Consider the following 18259-nt stretch of genomic DNA (forward strand, 5'->3'; position numbering starts at 1 on the left):
TTTTTTTTTTTTTTTATTCTCCATCATCACTTTTTTTTCACCTTGAGCGAGAGCCGGGCTCTCCGGAGTGACCTCGATAGCCGGAATGTTTTCCCTTTCTCCCACGATGCACCTGGAGGGGACATGGCCATCTCTGGGCCTGTCAGAGAGGCTGTTAGCGCTTCTCCCATGGGGTGAGGGAGGGGGGTTGACAGTGGAGATGTCCCTCTCTATCGCTCTCTGTCACACAAACAGAGGCCGGGACACTAATGGCCTCTTCTTCCAGAGCTTTTTAGCCGCTCTTCTTTTTTGTTTGTGCGCTCTCGAGTATTCATTTATTCATGTTGCCCCTTTCTTCTACTTCCCCCCCCTCCTCCCCCTCTCTTTTTCCCCCTCTTCTTCTTCTTTTCTTATTGCCCCCCCCCCCCCTCCTCCTGTCTGTCTCTCTGCCTGTCTCTCTTACCTTGCAGCAGTTGTATGCAGCTCAGCTGGCGGCCATGCAGGTTTCCCCGGGGGGCAAGCAGCACGGAGGCAGCATGCCACCGCAAGGCAACCTGGGCACACACTCCCCGCCCACCAACACACACTCACAGAGCGAGAAGGGCCGCAGCTCCCCGCTGCCTAACAAGACCAAGGTAAGGGTCCTTTGTATTCGTGTGTGTGTGTGTGTGTGTGTGTGTGTGTGTGTGTGTGTGTGTGTGTGTGTGTGTGTGTGTACGTGCGTGTAATGCTAGAAATGCCAGACTGAAAGTCCTGAAAGTTTTACTTACTGCCAGTTCCGTATATTTACCTATTTTCTAAAAATACGTTTTATTTTCCGTGACTCTAGTACATACATTCTTTTTTAGATTTCAAAATTATATTATATTTCTTAAAAATTCTTGAAACAATTTACTTCTCTGGTAAATTCTTTCACATTTAAAAAAACAAACATGATTATTTCAAAACTTAATTATAGCCAGAAATGACTTTTGCAGTTAAACTGTGTACACTTTGGCCTTTCTAGTGTTACAACGGAGTGAACGCCTGCCCGGACGAGATGTTGTTTCACTGCAGTGCATGACCTGAGAATGTGTGTCCACGCTTGTGTGAAGGCTGCATCCCGAATCTTGTCCTTTTTTTTATTATTATTTTATCTTATTCTTTCCAATCAAACAAGTGTCCTGAGCAACGGTCTGCTCCTCATACTAATGCCCCTCCTGGTGCAACTCGGTCCCTGAGAACTCACAGTCGCAGTCCAACTTTATCACAAAACTCCAGCTGGTGTGTGGTGGTGGCGGTGGATTTGAGGATGTATTGCTGTTTGTGCCGTTTCCTCGGCTGGCTGCACAATAGGGGCGAGGGGAAAGCCTCGTGTCCATCCAAGTGGAATTCTATGAATATCTGGTTGGGATATCTGGACTCTGGCCACCTCCCCCACCCACACACACACACACAATCCCCCATGCCCCCTGCCATCCACTCTAGGACCCCCCACAAGTGTAGTGGTCAGTCACAAATCACAGAGACATTGACAGACACATGGGAACAGACTTGTCCGTCTAAGAGTAGGACAACATGTTCAAAAACTGATTTCTGCTAATAAACATAAAGCAGATCTTCCCAAAGCTTTTTTATTTCTCTGTCTTTCCTCTCCTTTCCTCTCCTTTCCACCACCACACACACACACACACACACACTTTGTTCTGGACCTACGCCTACCCCTGTGTCCACAAACACACACACGCACCCGCTCTTGCATTGAGGACTAGCTCACAGCACAGATTTAAAGCTCACGGTTGACCCCAGAGCGTTGCCCCCCCCGCGTCCTTGTCCATCAGCCCCTCCCTGCACCTCCGCCGACACACTCGTCTTATTACCATATATATGGAGTTGGGCTGACAGGCAAGTGCTGCGGCCTGTGGTGGAGGGGAAGTGTGGAGCCGTAATGGCCTCCCCAGTCCAGCAGGAGAGGCGGTCTGGGGTGTGGACCCACATGGCATGCGACAGGCCCCATGGAGCCAAACTGGCCAATTGACCGCAGCGCTGTTTTGGTGTTACCCCCCCCCCGTGCACTCGGACAAACTTTAGATAAGGGCATGGTCGCATTTTATAGCTATTTGCTCTCTTATTTCTTTTCTCTCTGCTTCAGTCTCCCAGTCCTCTTTGATTTCTTTCATTGAGGCTGACCACTGCAGCGCTCTCACTCATTCATTCTAACACTCTGTCTCTCTCTGGGCGAGTGACATGTATATTTCAGAGGTGTGCTCCCCCCGTGGGCTCTATCTCAGGTCTCTAGTCATTTAGAGACGCGCTGCCTGCCTCTGCTCACAGCTGTTTGGACTCAGGCGCTCACCGCTTAAGTGCTTTACCCTCGGGTGAGACACGGACACACCCACACACACACACAGGTGTTGAAGGAGACACCATGCCAACCAGCCCCTTCACACACACACACACACACACACACACACACACATGCCCATGCACAAATCACTGCGGCATACATGCAGCTTTCTTATACGCAAGAGTGGACCTTTAGATGAAGGCAGGCATGCATACAGACCCGCACAATAGTGCCATTCAAATGATGCACCATATGTAGCCCGTTCGCTGACATGCATCACACACACACGCAGTGGCCGAAAGAACTGCAACTGTGTACATTCACTCATCTACTGTGCTGAAGAGCAATTATGATGTACTTTTCCATTTGATGTTACCTTCTACTGCAATTCTTGTCAGAGGAAAATATTGTCCTCTTTAGTCATTTTCATTTATCTTTGATTCATTTATAGATTTTACATTTAAATCAGCTCATAAAATATGATTTATCACTACAGATTAAACTATTTAACAGTATATATATATATATATATATATATATATATATATATATATATAACGCAACACTCCTAAAGTAGCCATTCTCTAAAGTGAGTACTTTTGCACCTTTAAGTATGTTTTACTGATACTGAACTTTACAAGCATGGCTTGTGTTTACATGGTAATGTTGATATGAGCATCAACAGGAGCCAACGAGCCTAATTAGTTCAAATATAACAGTCAGTCTAGACTGTCGTGGTAAAGTCACGTCTGTGCTCGTCTGTTTTTCTCCAAATACAAATTAGTAGAAAATGTGAAGTGCATTTGCGTACTTGAGGAGTCAGGGTTTGAATCGGTGCCACGTAGTGTACAAAACTGTCATATCTGCCTCCTCTGTGTCGCCCTGCTGTCTGAGAGAATTAGATATGACAATATAATTAATATCCAAGCAGCCACTTATAGCTGGAAGGGAAGGAAGAGAGGAGGAAAGACAAGAGAGATGAAAGGAGAGAGGAGCATGTAAAGGTCTTGAGAGAAACCTGCTCAGAATAAACGGAAGTGGCACACAAACACACAAACACACACACACACACACTTGTCCTGTTAATTGAACCATCAGCCACAGTGATAAGATGCAGAACCCTGATGTCGCCTTCGCATGTCTGCATCCACAGAAGTGAAATACAGCCCCCACACACACACACACACACGCATTATCTCTCCCCTGCCGCTTCCTCTCTGTCCCTCTGGCTCTCGTTGTCACTCTGCATGTTTTCGGTCTCAAAGCTGGAGACTGTTTCATCAGCCAAGAGAGACACAAAAGCAATTGTATTAATTCGAGATTCCAAGGCTTTCAGAGGCTTTAGGGGCCTCACACACACACACACACACACACACACACACTGTCATGAGATTTAGAGCTTGTTGAACAATGTCTCACACTGACACACACATACACACACACACACACATAAACAAGTCGGTCCAAGCCTCTCAGCTCCACTGTCTAAACTAATTCCTCCACACTGGCATAATGCAGGTTGGCCACCTTCCCACCATAGGATTTGGCTTGGCGCGGAGAGGAAACTCCCCCCATTCCACTGTACAAGAGGCAGAGGCATTATCTATTTGTAATAAATATTCAAACGCGTTCCCAGCCAAAGCCCACCATAATATGGGTCAGGATTGAGAAGATCCCGCTCAGTGTTTCTCTCCTCCTTTCTCTCCTCTTCTTCTCCGGCCCATTGTCTCACCGGAGGCATCTTTGGGGGTCCTCCGTCTATTTAGAAAGACCCCCCTAATGAAGGACAATCCGGTTAGGCCTCGTCGCACACACACGCACACACAAAGTGGTGATCGCACACACGCATAGGCACGTACACATGTAGGGGCTTAATTGGAAGGGCTTAATTGAGTTGTGAGGAGCTCATAAGGCTTAGTACGACTCAAGGAGTGGGAATGAGGGAGAGTCGACCTTAATGAGTGGGTATACCACACACACACATACAGTACTTCCTCTCTTTTTGGATCCCACTGTATGCTGGATTCCACTCCGCCTAAGCAGCAATTAGACTAATGACCAGAAAATAAAGAAAAATAATGTCTCCGTTCTATTCTATGGTGTACATGTAGCTAAAGTAGGACCACACCTGTCAAGCTAAAAGATCCCTTTAATTCACTTTTTTACAACATGTACATTTAGGAACAATTCACACGTTATTGTCATAAGACGAATCACTACAAACAGATTGTATTTCTAAACCTCATAGACCATATTGTGGCGCTCTACTTGCGGGCCCATTAAGCCGTCCCTTGCCCCGTGTTGTGTCTGCCTTTTAATTGCGGCGTTTTAATTACACAGAGTGGTCTGTGTACATCTGGCCCCCGGGCGATCTAATTCCTTCCTTCCTGTCACATGACCCTCCGAGGCTGCCCCCTGATTGGATTAGGTCATCAGCAGGGGTGGCGTTGCCATGACAATTAACGTGATAACAGCCCCCCGGCGTCGCGCGCTAGTCCGCATGCCGATTCATTTAGGGGGCACGCTGTCTGTGACTTGTGTTGAGGTCAGTGCCGTGTGCAGACATCCTTCGATTTAAAATGAGTGACGGAATTTGATGATATCGATATATATAAAGTCCTGTTTGGCTGCGAACTGTTGTGTGTTTGAGGCAGAAAGCGCCGCTTCGCTGTTCCCTCCCATGTTCACAGCCGTGACGGTCCCTTGTTTCTGATGGAGCAAGTGCACATTGAAGTGGCAGACGGTCTTCTGTTCTGTTCTGTCGGCTGTTTGATACATTGAGGCGTCACCGTGTCCTCAGAGCCACAGCTGCAGAGTGCTGTCGTTTTGGGACTGATTTTAGGGTGTTTCTTCTCCTCAGGTGTGAACGTTGCTCTTACCGCTGGCCTTGTTTGAAGCATGCCGAAATTTGAGTGCATGTTTACTGGAGCCTGCATGTGGAGTGTGCACATGCATGTGGATGAGTCGTCTGGACCTCCCTGTGATAGGGAGTCAGTTATTTTGCATGTAAATGTCAACGGTTTGCACCAAAAATATATCAGTATTTATTGTTGTCCGTGCTGCAATTTGTTTTATTTGTTTTTTGCTTGTGACAAGCTGTTTGGATACAGGCAGTGGCATGCACCTTGTCTTCTGTCCCACTGCTGTGCATGGGCTCCCGTTTCACTAGTGCGTGTTATTAAAGCCTCCATTGCGAGTGGTCTCGGTGAGGGGCCTCCCGCTCCCAAATTGCTACGGTGGTCACAGCGGGCGAAACTGTGCTGTTTTGGTTTTTGCAGGACAGTGAGGGTGCACAGCCACTGAACCTGTCGGCCAAGCCTAAGGCATCCGAGAGCAAGTCACCCAACTCCCCCCCAACTTCCCCACAGGTCGCTGCTGCTGCTGCCGCCAAGCTGGGCCCCGCCGGCTCCTTGAAGCACAGCGTCGCCCCCTCCAGCATCGGAGGTCCACCGACCAGAGTCAGCTCGATAGGTAAGTGGACTTAAGTAACCATTACACACACACACACACACACACACACACACACATCACTTTGTCCTGCTTCTGAGAGACATTCAACCAATCACAGCCCTTTGACTTTTGAACTAAGACCGGGGACGTCACTGTCTTACAAAACTAGCTAGCTAGCATATCAATTAAAAAATAGTGACCAAAAATGGTAGCTTTACACATTAACGTGGCCACATTAACAGCCACTACCACAGTTCCCATTTCATTTGCAGGTGATGTTGCCAGTGTAGTGTATACAACATATTACCATTACAAATAATGGCCGAAACTCTGAAAATAAGATTAAAGTTGTAAGAAACTGTAATTTTCCACACACAAAGACATATCCAAACAAATGCACGTGAATGCATATATATGTTGCGTACATCCAGCATAAGTGCCCCAACACTTGGACACACTTTTATGAAATGCAAATTGTTCCCATTGTGACAACGTTCGCCTTCAAGGAAAACGGTAATAGCCTCGCTGGTAGTGGCGATGACAAGAATAGCGTTGCCTCTCGTAGCGCTTCCATTGTTGCCACAGCCAGTACCGTAATCATACCGGGCCACATGCACACATACATGAAATATGACATAAATGAATCACCATTCTGTGCTCCTAATCCATTTTGCACACAACACCGATAGTTCAAATATTACACATATGTAACAGGCTATAATTAGTGTGTTTGTGTTTTTCTTCCGCGTCGCTATTTGCCTCGGGGCTGCTTCATTGTTATGTGTTTATTAGTAACTGAAAGAGACAGAGAGACACAGGGAGTGAGGGGAAGCAGGGAAGAGGAGAGAGGGAGAGAGAGAGAGAGAGAGAGAGAGAGAGAGAGAGAGAGAGGGAGAGAGAGATGGGGATTAGCACTCTTTTTTTTTTGAGCTACGAAGCGGGGGAATAATAAAGAGAGGAGCGCATGACAGACAGGAGGTATCACCAATGAGATTAGACAAGCCTCTTACATGAGCCAGGACAGCGCAAACACCCGGCATTAATGACACAATGACAGCACACACACTCTTAACACACTCAAACGCACACAAAGGCTCACACACACACACACACACTCGCAATCCCACCTCCTCCTCCTCCTATAGGCAGTTAGTCATTTTTTTTTCTGACTTCTTGGCTAATCTCACTGTTTTTCAACAAATCGGCGGATTTAATATCAGATTAGTGGATTTGCGGTCCCAGATGTTTTTTGTTCGGGAAAAATGGATTACAGTGTTTAAAGTTTGTGTGTGATCCCCGCTGAATTATTTTGCGCGCGGGGACCAGTGTGTTTTGTGTCGCACATCCCAGTTAGGTTGCAGCTCTCGCGGTCCCATCTGTTGAGTTTAGCCGGTCACCAGCGCGTTTGTTATTGCTGTTCATCGTCGTATTAGGATTCCTGTTACAAGTTCAGAGGGGAGAGACGGGGCCAGACAAATTGGAAAAGAGTCTAGAGGCGGTCGTTTTGATGTGGGAGTGTGTGTGTGTGTGTGTGTGTGTGTGTGTGTGTGTGTGTGTGTGTGTGTGTGTGTGTGTGTGTGGGCGGGAACAGATTATGAATTTGTGTTTATGTTATTTAGATTCAGACAAGAACAGACGCACATGCGGTAGATGCAGAGGAAAATATTATTTTTCTCTCAATTTGAACGGGGGAAGAGTTGTATTTTATGTTAAAGAGAACTCAAGAGTGCCACTGTGAGCCAGGATTGTCGGCGGTAGAATGTAACGAAGCACATTTAATTTAATGTAGTGCTATACTTAAGTACAATTTTAAGGCACTGCACTCGAGTATCTGCAAAAACCGCATAAGACCGTGTTTATGCTCACTAAGGCTTATAGAGTACCCGGGTCATATCTGCAGGTGTAAAGATGATTCATGAGTTCCATTTTCAGCCGCTTCACCTTCCATCAGTGGCAGTCCGGGTGAATTCCTGTCCACAGTCTTTTCAAATGCGCGTTTCTCTTTTTTCCCCCACTTCCCATCCGTCCATCCATCCGTCCTCCCATCTCAAACCGAACCGAAGGGCTGTCAGCGCCTGAAACTTCTACCACGATCGCACATTTGTCCGTCATAAAGTACGGCAGCTCCCCCCCTGACCTCCCTGCAGGAGTGTTTTTTCAGGAGAAAAAAGGTATTGCGCTTGTCTGCAGAGATTTGCCGTTCAGAGAGAGACACAATTTGTGTGTGTGGAGTGAGAGAGAGAGAGTGAGAGAGAGAGAGAGAGAGACACCCCTCCACCCCCCCTTTCTATCTGGGTCACATTCACTTGTCTGGATGGTTGGCATCGCTGTCAGTTTAAGCGAGACTCGCGCACACATTCATGAGCTCAAGAATATCTGTCCGTCCCCCTCCCTCTCTTTTAACTCCAGATTAAAATGGACTGCCACCCGATTCCATCCCCCTCTCTCGACCCCCCCCCCCCCCCCCCCCCTTTTTTTTTTTTTTTTTTTGGGCCTCGCTCACGTCCTGATTTCCCGGTTATGACTTCTGAAAGAGTTCACGGCTCTGTCATTACCAATCTGAAGCTGGTAATCTGGCCTGAGATGGCATTAGCGGTGCGGATTAGCGCTGATAAAGGCCCCATAAGCCAGCCGCGGCTCTTTGTTAAGAGCTAACACGGCTGATAGAGAGGAGCGATAGCGGCGCACACGACCCCGCAAACACACGGTCAGAGCAGATGCCTCATCGGCCCGGGCTAAGCTGCGGAAATAATACAAATAATAGAGCGGCGAGATCTGATCTTTGTAGAGGTGGCAGGGCAGATGTTCTCAACTGGGGAAATTAGCAGGACTTCTTAGTAATAGTCATGAGAGTCATGTGGCCACCTCTCTTCAAAGTGGAACTACGAGGGTTCAGATGAATAGAGATGCCTGTGCTTGTAGTTGTTTGTTCCTGGCTGTGTGTGTGTGTGTGTGTGTTTACGGCTGAGAGCAGGTAGAGGAGGCGGTGGGACGCTTGTTGTAAGGCTAGCTAGGGGCACACTCAGCTCGACAGTCAAGTGGTCCGTGTGTAAGACTCTGAGAGAGACACACACACACACACACACACACACACACGCAGATGCCCCGGCAAACCCCCCTCATCAAGTGTATGTTAATGTCTTTACCTCATGGTTCAGGGGAAAATTTATTCTGGATGAAAACCTCCTGCCAGCTTCTCAAGCATAAACACACACACACACAGACACACACAGACACACACACACTCACACACATGTATTGCTATTCCAAATGCCTCTCTATTATTATCTCTTATTTTTTTTTAAAAGTACAAATACAGTAGATAAAGACTCGAATCACATTTTTACACACAATTTCCGACTATACAAAACCAAATTAATCGTCCCTGTCCCCGTCTCTCCGTGTCTCAGCAGACTTGTTGTCCTCGCTGTCCACGACCGCCTACCTGAGCGACCACGAGGCTGTGACCAAGGCCTTCGCCGAGGCCCGGCAGATAAAGGAGCAGCTGAAGAGAGAGCAGCAAGTCCTGGACGCCAAGGTTGCCGCCGTCAGCAACCTGAGCCTCAACAATGGACGCTCAGACAAGGTAAACCTCTTTAAATCCCATCCGCATGGCAGCGCGTGGTGTGGTGTGCTTAGGATAAACAGGCAGAGAAACAAAGAATCAAGATAAATGTATTACATATTATATGTAAAGGTCCGTCTTAGTACTTTAAAGACCATCTGTTTAGTCTTTAGTTCTATCCTTTGGGATGAAAATAAATACATCTCCTTCTTGCATCTGTTAAAATACTTATTATTTCTATGAATAGCATGAAAAAACTAAAGGGAAATGTTTGGATTATCTCAAGAAAAAACAAACACAACTGATTCCAGAGGTCTAAATTCATAAACTCTTCCAAAAATGCAAAATGTAAAAAAAACACACAAAAAAACACCCATCACAAGCCGTACCGTCTCATTGTCAGTGTGTAATAATTTGTCTTGCCATATGCCATCCCTACCGCACCATGTAGGAGGTAAATCGGTGTACAATGCGCTCGCTGAAATGTGTTGAAGCTAAACAGGGCCAGATAAGGTAAAACCAGAGGCGTCTCGGAGGTAATGAGTGTGTCTGTAAGGCGCACTACAGGGCTACTTGTGTGTGTGTGTGTGTGTGTGTGTGTGTGTGTGTGTGTGTGTGTGTGTGTGTGTGTGTGTGTGTGTGTGTGTGTGTGGCAGAGCGGAGCGTTGGGGAGACGGTAATGTGAAGTGACGGCGCCGGCTCCTCGGCAGCGTGGCTAAATTGTGGTTATTTGTTAAACACATTGGGAGTCAGCTGGTGCATGCGCACACACACACACATACTTACAGAGCAACAGTGTGCTTGAAGCATCTGCACCGCTGACATTCAACAGCTCTATCTGTCTCTTTCTTCCTTTTTATTTTTTTACTCTCTCATCCGATGCGTTTGAAACAGTCAAACCCAATATGATTTATGTATTCAACCCAGTTGTTGTATATACTGTAGATACAGTCTGAAGGATTCAGTCTAATAGCTCATTAGATTCACACCAGGGAAAGACATCAGGAAATCTAGCTGTTTTTCAGGAGCATGGTTTACAGCTTTTGTTGCATTAAATGGAGGTTTTTAGCGGTTTTATTCCACTGCAGGGGGTAATAAAATGCTAGACGTAATTTTTATTGTGTAATTTTTGTCATTTCTTGTTAAATTGGTGCATGTTATCATAGAAGAATTCAGAGAAATTAGGGGGGAAAGGGAGCTTTTCCTGTTATTATTATGACTTCTCATACCAGTGATAACGGTGGAAGGGATTCATTTTCTCAGCCTTATTAAGGAATATATTTTTACCAGAAAATGTTTTTGTTTTCATTTAAGACTAAGAATATGAAAAGATATTTTTTAGTTTTTACCGTTCAGTGTTAAATATATATTTTAAAGTCTTTCTGAATATAAAGTTCTGAAATTTTACCTGACTTTTCTTGGAGAAAAACGGGAATCTTTCTCAGCTTCCAAAGCCGATGCGCTCCGCGCCGACTCCCGCTTCCTCGGCCCTTTGGCTTTGTGCTGCGCGAGTGTGAAGCCGGTGAGCTCTTGGCGTCCGGATACAACGGTGTCATCTCTGACACACTCAGAGGATTAGTTTTGTCGCTACTTTGTGTCTTGGCTCCAGTGTCAGCCATTCAATCCACTTTTCTCATGTACTGTGCTGGGGCTTAATGTCAGACTAGGCTGTCATCTACTCTGTCTCCCCGTTCATCTCCGTCTCTGTCTCACACACACACACACACACACACACACACACACACACATACACACACACACTCACACACACACAGCAAAAAGCCCCTTTGTAACCGCACATTGAAGCACAAAATCGTAAAGTGTGAGACACGTTTTGTGCTCGTTTTTTCCTGGAACGAGGTTTGAATGAGGCTGATCATTTGTGTGAAACGAGGGAAAATTCCTAAAATGTGTCTGATTTGCATACAAAATGGCTAAATCTGTCGGATAATTGTTCATTTATTAAAACATAACAAATTCATAATAAAATACTCTTTTTTTTAAATGACAAAAAAATCACATTTGCGCAGCTTGCGTCTGCCTTCCATTCTCCCTCTCCCCTACCTGTCTTTTTAACCATATTTATTCCAATCAGGGGGGGAAATTATCTCCAACAATTAAACTATGCTGGACTAAAAACAGAGAAAATGCATTTCATTATCATTCTGCCCTCCTCCCATCCAGCCAGCCAGCTCGCCAGGGTCACACGTAAATGGAGAGGGAGACTTTTTGGAAGGTTATTTTAGAAGACGACAGTGTTTTGGGTACGGCTCCTAATCGTGTAATTAAACTGTAAAACGCTGGCGCTGGTGAACTGCGGTATGTGTGTGTGTGTGTGTCTGTGGATGCGCGAGTGTGTGTGTGTGTGCCGGTCGGCAGTCGTGTTCGAGCATAGAGTGTGCCGGCTGCTTGCATTACGCATGTAAATGCTCAGTAAATCAGCCTTTTATTGGTTGTAATAAATACCCAGGGGGCCGTGCGGCGTGGCCTCGCTCTCGTCCGCGCTGCACTCTCCCGTTCTCTCTCTCTCTAATGCGTCGACCCTCGGGGGCCTCTGTGAGAGAGAGGCAAGCCGCTGCACTCCACTCTCGCAGGTGGCTGCCAGGAGTCGACACACACACACACACACACAATATACAGTATACACACAAAACAGTAAACATCCAAATAGGACTAAATGTAATCAACATTCTTGCACATGCAAACATACACACAGATGTGTGTTCAAGCATGCAGGCGTACAGCACTCAACTAACAATTTGCTGCTGACATTAACATTTACGCAAATTTACACTGAAACGAACCAAAACACAAAGTGTCTCTCTGCTCAGACGGCTGCTGTTATTTGTCTGTTTGAGCAACTGATAAAAAAAAAAGAAGAAGAATTATTAACAACTGATTTATTTCAGATCAAAGGGGGACGTGTTTCCTTCATTCTTTTCTCACTTAAGTCTTCAAAGTCTTGCAAACAGATTGGCTTCAGGCCAAGATATAAAGTAATTTGATTTCTATGCTTCAAAAACAGTAACTTGTGACATGAAACAATAATAATAAAATAAATGAATAATATCAGTTACTGTGGTGAAAAAGAACAGAGCCAAAGATCTATTTAAAATCAGTTATAAGAGTCTTTGCAGGTAAATCGGACACGTCTCTGCATCACTGCGCTCATTCATATTTTCACGCTCATTGACTCGCTCGCTGACCGACTGCCACTGTGAACTGTTTGTGTTGTTCAGGACAAGGCTGCCTTGGAGAGTCTGAGTCAACAGCTGAAGCAGCAGGCAGAGGACAAGTTCAGCCACGCCATGCTGGACTTCACCATGAGCGGAGACTCTGACGGTAGGGACACACACACACACACACACACACACACACACATGCGTGTGGTCATTTAGGTGACAAAATGTGTGGGATTTTTTTTTTCAATGGCTATAAAGAAGTATTGGAAGATGTGATTCTTCTGTTTAATTACCATACATTTCACCAGTAAAATACAGTTTTTAAAAAACATCTTTCAGTTTATCCCCCAAAAAATTCAAACCCCTTAAAATGTGAGAATAATAGTTTTTACTCGGAATACTGTGATACGAATGTAGTGTCTATATTTGTCTTTCTGTCTGCCTCTCCTCACCTCGTCTCCTTGCCCTCCCCCGTCAGGCTCCCCCAGCGTGTCAGACTCCAGAATATTTCGGGAGGCTCGCGGTCGCGGCACCGCCGAGCCGCACATCAAGCGGCCGATGAACGCCTTCATGGTTTGGGCCAAGGACGAGAGGAGAAAGATCCTCCAGGCCTTCCCCGACATGCACAACTCCAACATCAGCAAGATCCTCGGTAAAAAAACACACACTCTCTTTTTCTCTCTCACACACACACACACACACACACACACACACAGTCTGCTTTGAGTGACAGCAGCCTTTGCCCCCACCCCTGTCACCACTACTTCCCACTGCGCAAGGAAGGATGCATGTGCCGCGGCTCCTATTTCCCACTTTCTCAAACACACGCAGTGATTTCATTACAAGCGGTGGCATTGTGTAAGCGGCTGTTAATGAACGGCTGGGGAGAGCGCGGCTCCGACAAATGATGATATAATTCATTATGCATTAAACAAGCAGCGCGAGGCCGCCTGACATTTCCCCCGGACCGCCGGGATCAGCCCTGACATTTTAAAGAGCTCCTAAGCGTTTTATAACGCAGGGAAATCTGGTTTTAATAAGCCCTCTCTCTCTCTGTCTCCCTCCTCTCTTTCTCTCTCTCTCTTTCTCTCTCTCTCTCTCGATTGCTAACAGATCGCAGAACAGAGAGAGAAAGACAGAGAGCGAGAACAGCCAAGTGCTGACAGCTTTTACCCATTAAACATACAGTAGTCAAGTGCAAATTCAGACCAGATATGAAACACACAGGGAAAGACAGACTCAAGATTGCGCGCGCACACACACACACACACACACACACATGCAGGGAAGTGATACTACAAATCTATGAGCAGAAACTGAGCGGAGAGAGATGACAGCAGGTTAAGTGAAGTCCTCATTAGTTTAGATAAGTACCTGTCGTCCGCAACGCTCTCCTCATTAACCTCTTTCAGTGTGAAACTTCTGTGTGTGTGTGTGTGTGTAAGCGTGTCGGTATTCACATGTGATGTAGGGTCACGTGTGCCACGCAGGCGTTTGTTCCTAACACGATGTAATTGATCTTGAAGCAGACGCTCAATTTACACACTTCTTCAAGCTGATTTTTATTGATTTTATTTCTACACGACGGCCCTTTAATGATTTATTTATATTGCAGTTATTTTTATTTTTTGAATACACTCTCATACTCTTGTAAGCTGAAACTGATCATTATCTCCGTCGTTGATGCGTCCCCTGTGCAGGCTCCCGCTGGAAAGGCATGACCAACCTGGAGAAGCAGCCCTACTATGAGGAGCAGGCTCGCCTCAGCAAGCAGCATCTGGAGAAATACCCAGACTACAAGTACAAGCCGCGACCCAAACGCACCTGCCTGGTGGACGGCAAGAAGCTGCGCATCGGCGAGTACAAAGCCATCATGAGGTCCCGCAGGCAGGAAATGAGACAATACTTCAGTGTGGGGTAGGGGAACTGTTTAGGGGAACTGTCTTTGTATGTTGAGTCATAAGATAGCAATTAGTTTTGATACTTGGGGGTAGTTTGGTATTTCATATTTATCTTCTGATTAGCACATCAGTTGAATTTGCTCTTTTGCTTTATTTAGTTTTATTCGATTATTTATTTTTTTGTTAGAACATGTATCACGTCTCATGATATCAGTTTCAAGTAAAAACAAAAGAAAATTTGCTTTTATATTGTTGCTGTAAATTGTTCAACATATCAACACCAACCACAAGGTTCGATACGACATCTGTAGTTCAGGATTTATTTGATGTAAGTTGGTCTTACTTCAGGTTTAATTGAGTCCTCATTAAATCTCCTTATTATGTCATTTCCCTTTTTCTTAATAAGCCAGACGAACTAATATAAATTCAGAGACGATGGTTCCCAACCTCTGTTAACTCTGGGATGAGCAAATATTAAAAAAAACAGACTTTTATCACATATATCTTTAATTTTTTTCTTGGGAATTACATCATGTGTACCTCTCTTCAGTCCGCTAAAAAGTATTGAAAGAAAAAAAAACGCTTTTCAGCTGAACTGTTCACCACCAGCAGACGTATCCAGTCGGTGTTGAGGGGTCACAGGAGTTAGATGAGAAGACCGATACCATTCTCTCTACACTAAATATGAAGCTACAGCCAGCAGCTAGTTAGCTTAGCTTAGCATAAAGACTGGAAACAATCAGGGACAGCATATGCAGTTACTGTTGGACACATTAGCCGTCTAATGTAGTCTGAAACTGTCATGGACTAACGCACCTCTTCCTTGTGTGTTATAGGCAGCAGGGCCAGCTGCCCCTGTCCTCCGCAGGCGTGGTTTACCCAGGTACCCTCTCCATGGCCGGAATGCCCTCACCCCAAATGCCCTCAGAGCACTCAAGCATGTCCAGCAGCCCCGAGCCCAACGCCAACCACCACCAAAACCCCCACATGGCTGGCCTGAAGGGGGACGAGCCGCGGATCAAGCAGGAGGAGCTGCGGCTGGACGACAGCAACGGCGACGTGTACGACGACTTCGACTACGAGGACGAGGAGGCCGATTACACCAGCGATCACGAGAACCACATCACCAAATGATGATATGTGACAGAAGCCGAATTTAGAAGTCAATCACCCCGCTGGTTAATCCCACACAATCCCAAAACCCCCACCAATCAGGAAGAAAACTTTCTCTTTTTGCCAATCACCTCACGTCCCGACCTCACAACACCCGCCGCCCTCTCCCCTTTCCCGACGAACGTGGACTCTTTTAACAGAGCCAAGACCCTCCCACTGGAGTCCTGATACCAGCATCTGATCAATCAACGGAAGCACAGGACCTGTCACTCACACTGACTGTTACACAAACTGGAGTCTGGGAGGACGAGACGACCAAGCCCAGCCTCTGGCGCTTGCTGAGGAATATTCAAGTACTACTGCAAGATGATTTTGAGTGTCATGCCACGAGTGAGGAGAAATCAAAATCACACTCAAAAAAGCAACATTTCAGACCCGTTTGTAGAAAATGAGACATTTTCAACATGAAAGACGGATCAGTGGACCTGTCAAAGGCTAACAGATGACACTTTAAGACGGCGGACCTGTTTATTATCAAGAGACACTTTTAAAAAAAAAAAAAAAAAAAGCTTTTTTTGTTCTTTGGTTCTATAATATTCTCACTCAGGTACACGGTGCCAATAAGTGGCTTGTGAATGTGATTTGTTGTTTTTGTGCTACAAGTTTGAATAATAATAGAAAAAAGAGACTTTCCTTTTTTCCCCCCTTTTTTGTTGTAAAGCACCTGACAGACATCAGACATGTTTATTTTTAACAAAAACATATCTTTTCTCCGACCTCTCAGCGTGCTGTCAGCACCCTTCTTTTCTCTGTATTTTTGTGACGGCCCGCTTCCCCGATTGGGACGGTCCAGCCAGGACTGACCAGTGCAGCGTGGGACCGTCCCACCTTGAGGGATTTTCAAGGGGGGGACAAGGGGAGTCTCTGGCGTCCCGGAGCAGAAACGAAAAGCACTGTGTTGCGAGACAATCCACCAGTCCTCTCCTCGCTCCGTCCCTCTATATCTTGATCTCGTTCGGGGGGGCAAAACATCAGTGCGACCTGGCTTGAGTGTGTGTCGGTGTGTGCTGTGTGCGTAGAATCTCATTTTTCAGTGCGAGGAAAAAGGCTCAAAACGTCTAAGAATACGGAAAGAGAGGCTTACACTGCTGCTGTTATTAATTGTACCACACACGCACGTATACACACTCGCATACACACACACAGCTGTTGTTCTGTCCCTCAGTGTTTTCCCGCTCCCTCCAGTCAACATCATCTTGCTGCCCTCAGTGGGCGGAGCTGAGCTGAAGCAGCCAGTCAGTGTTTCTGTTTGTATTTGAATACTGTATTTTATTATTTCTCTTCAAACTGCCTCTAGTCTAATAATATTATTAACAATAATTATAAGGATGGTCAGCGTTTTTCCTAAGTTTAGTAAGTTATGTACAGTATAATTTATTTTTCTCCTCTTTATTGGGTTTTTATGACCATATGAAACTATGACAGTCAATGAAACATTATTCTATTTAGCTGGTAGGTATTTAGATCTAAACAAAAGTTGTCATTTTACCTTGCTTTGTTTTGCATTTTGTTTGTTCCCTTTCCTTTTTTTGATGCGTTCGTTTTGTATTAATCCTGCGGACGGCAGGGCGGGCGGAGTCAGGACAGCGAGCTGGACTGCCAGACTCGACGCCGGCCCTCCTCTGAGCTGAAGACGTAACCCTTTCATGTCCAAACCCGTTTCTAAAAAGCACTCAGACTCTGAGAAAAAGAAGAACATGATTTTTTTTTTTTTAAATTGTTATCATAATTTTATTTGTAACGGTTATTATAATGTATAATGTGAAGTTTCCTCTCTTTTATTTTGCCTTTTTTTTTTTTTTTTTCTCTCCCTGGAAATCAGTTTTATCACTTTTGGAAACAGTTTTCTGTGAACAAAGAGTCCCGTCCCCGTTTAATAGTTACGGCCGCCTCACCGAGACACAGTGGAACATCTTCGGCTTGGATCCGCACACGTACATGCACAAACACAATCACTAACACACACACACACACACACACATTTCAAATGAAGAGATTATCGTGACAACCAAACGAATCCTATGCTGTTCTTTTTTTTTCCTGTTTTTATGAAATCTAGTATTCTAGATTTAAAATCCTGTACATATGCTTTGTTTGGTGTTTTTTTTGTTTTTTTTTAATCATAGGAAAGCAGTGTTTACCGTGATGCACCAGGGTGTTCCTCTGTCTGTGTGTGCGTGAGACGGCCAGCCGTATATACAGTATCTTTAAAGTCACTTCTCATCAGGAGCCCTTTGCTTTGTTTGAGCTCCACACGACGCTACAGGAGCCATGACTACTGTTCAGGTGTGCCGCCACATAGTGATCCCCACAATCATCCTCGCTGTAGATGTTCGCTACATGCCACATAATGAGCCTCATGGGTCTTCATTTTGCTGTATAGTCACCCCTGTTATCACACTATGGGTCAACCCATTGCTGGAGAGAGGGGGGCCTATGTGGATGAATCCACTTTTCGGGTATCAGGTGGGTGGGTGGGGCATTAAGACGTCAATCATCCCTGCTGGCAAGGTCTGACCCCATATCAAGACAATGAAAACGATGATGATATTATTTAAGACAATCAAAGTCATGAGTGGAGCTCAAAACAAAGTAAGAATTATTACAAGTAAAAAAAAAAAATAATATCTTACCATCTCAACTTGAAAAATCAAGAAAGATAATTATGTAAATATAACATAGA

General features: G+C 45.4%; 1 protein-coding gene across 1 annotated transcript in view; it reads left to right on the forward strand.

The window, feature by feature from the left end:
* The window catches only part of sox5 (SRY-box transcription factor 5), a gene marked incomplete at both ends in the record, with an annotated part of 66796 nt that extends 51259 nt beyond the window's left edge, over positions 1 to 15537 (forward strand). Inside the window, 7 exons of the mRNA XM_079183685.1 lie at positions 450 to 614; positions 5584 to 5776; positions 9166 to 9341; positions 12560 to 12662; positions 12981 to 13154; positions 14203 to 14419; positions 15240 to 15537. Of these exons, the coding sequence (XP_079039811.1) occupies positions 450 to 614; positions 5584 to 5776; positions 9166 to 9341; positions 12560 to 12662; positions 12981 to 13154; positions 14203 to 14419; positions 15240 to 15537 (1326 nt within the window). The remainder of the gene's footprint in view (positions 1 to 449; positions 615 to 5583; positions 5777 to 9165; positions 9342 to 12559; positions 12663 to 12980; positions 13155 to 14202; positions 14420 to 15239) is intronic.
* Between the last annotated feature and the right edge of the window lie 2722 nt (positions 15538 to 18259).

The sequence above is a fragment of the Pholis gunnellus genome, assembly GCF_910591455.1.
Source record: "Pholis gunnellus genome assembly, chromosome: 22".
NCBI classification, from domain to species: Eukaryota; Metazoa; Chordata; class Actinopteri; order Perciformes; family Pholidae; genus Pholis; species Pholis gunnellus.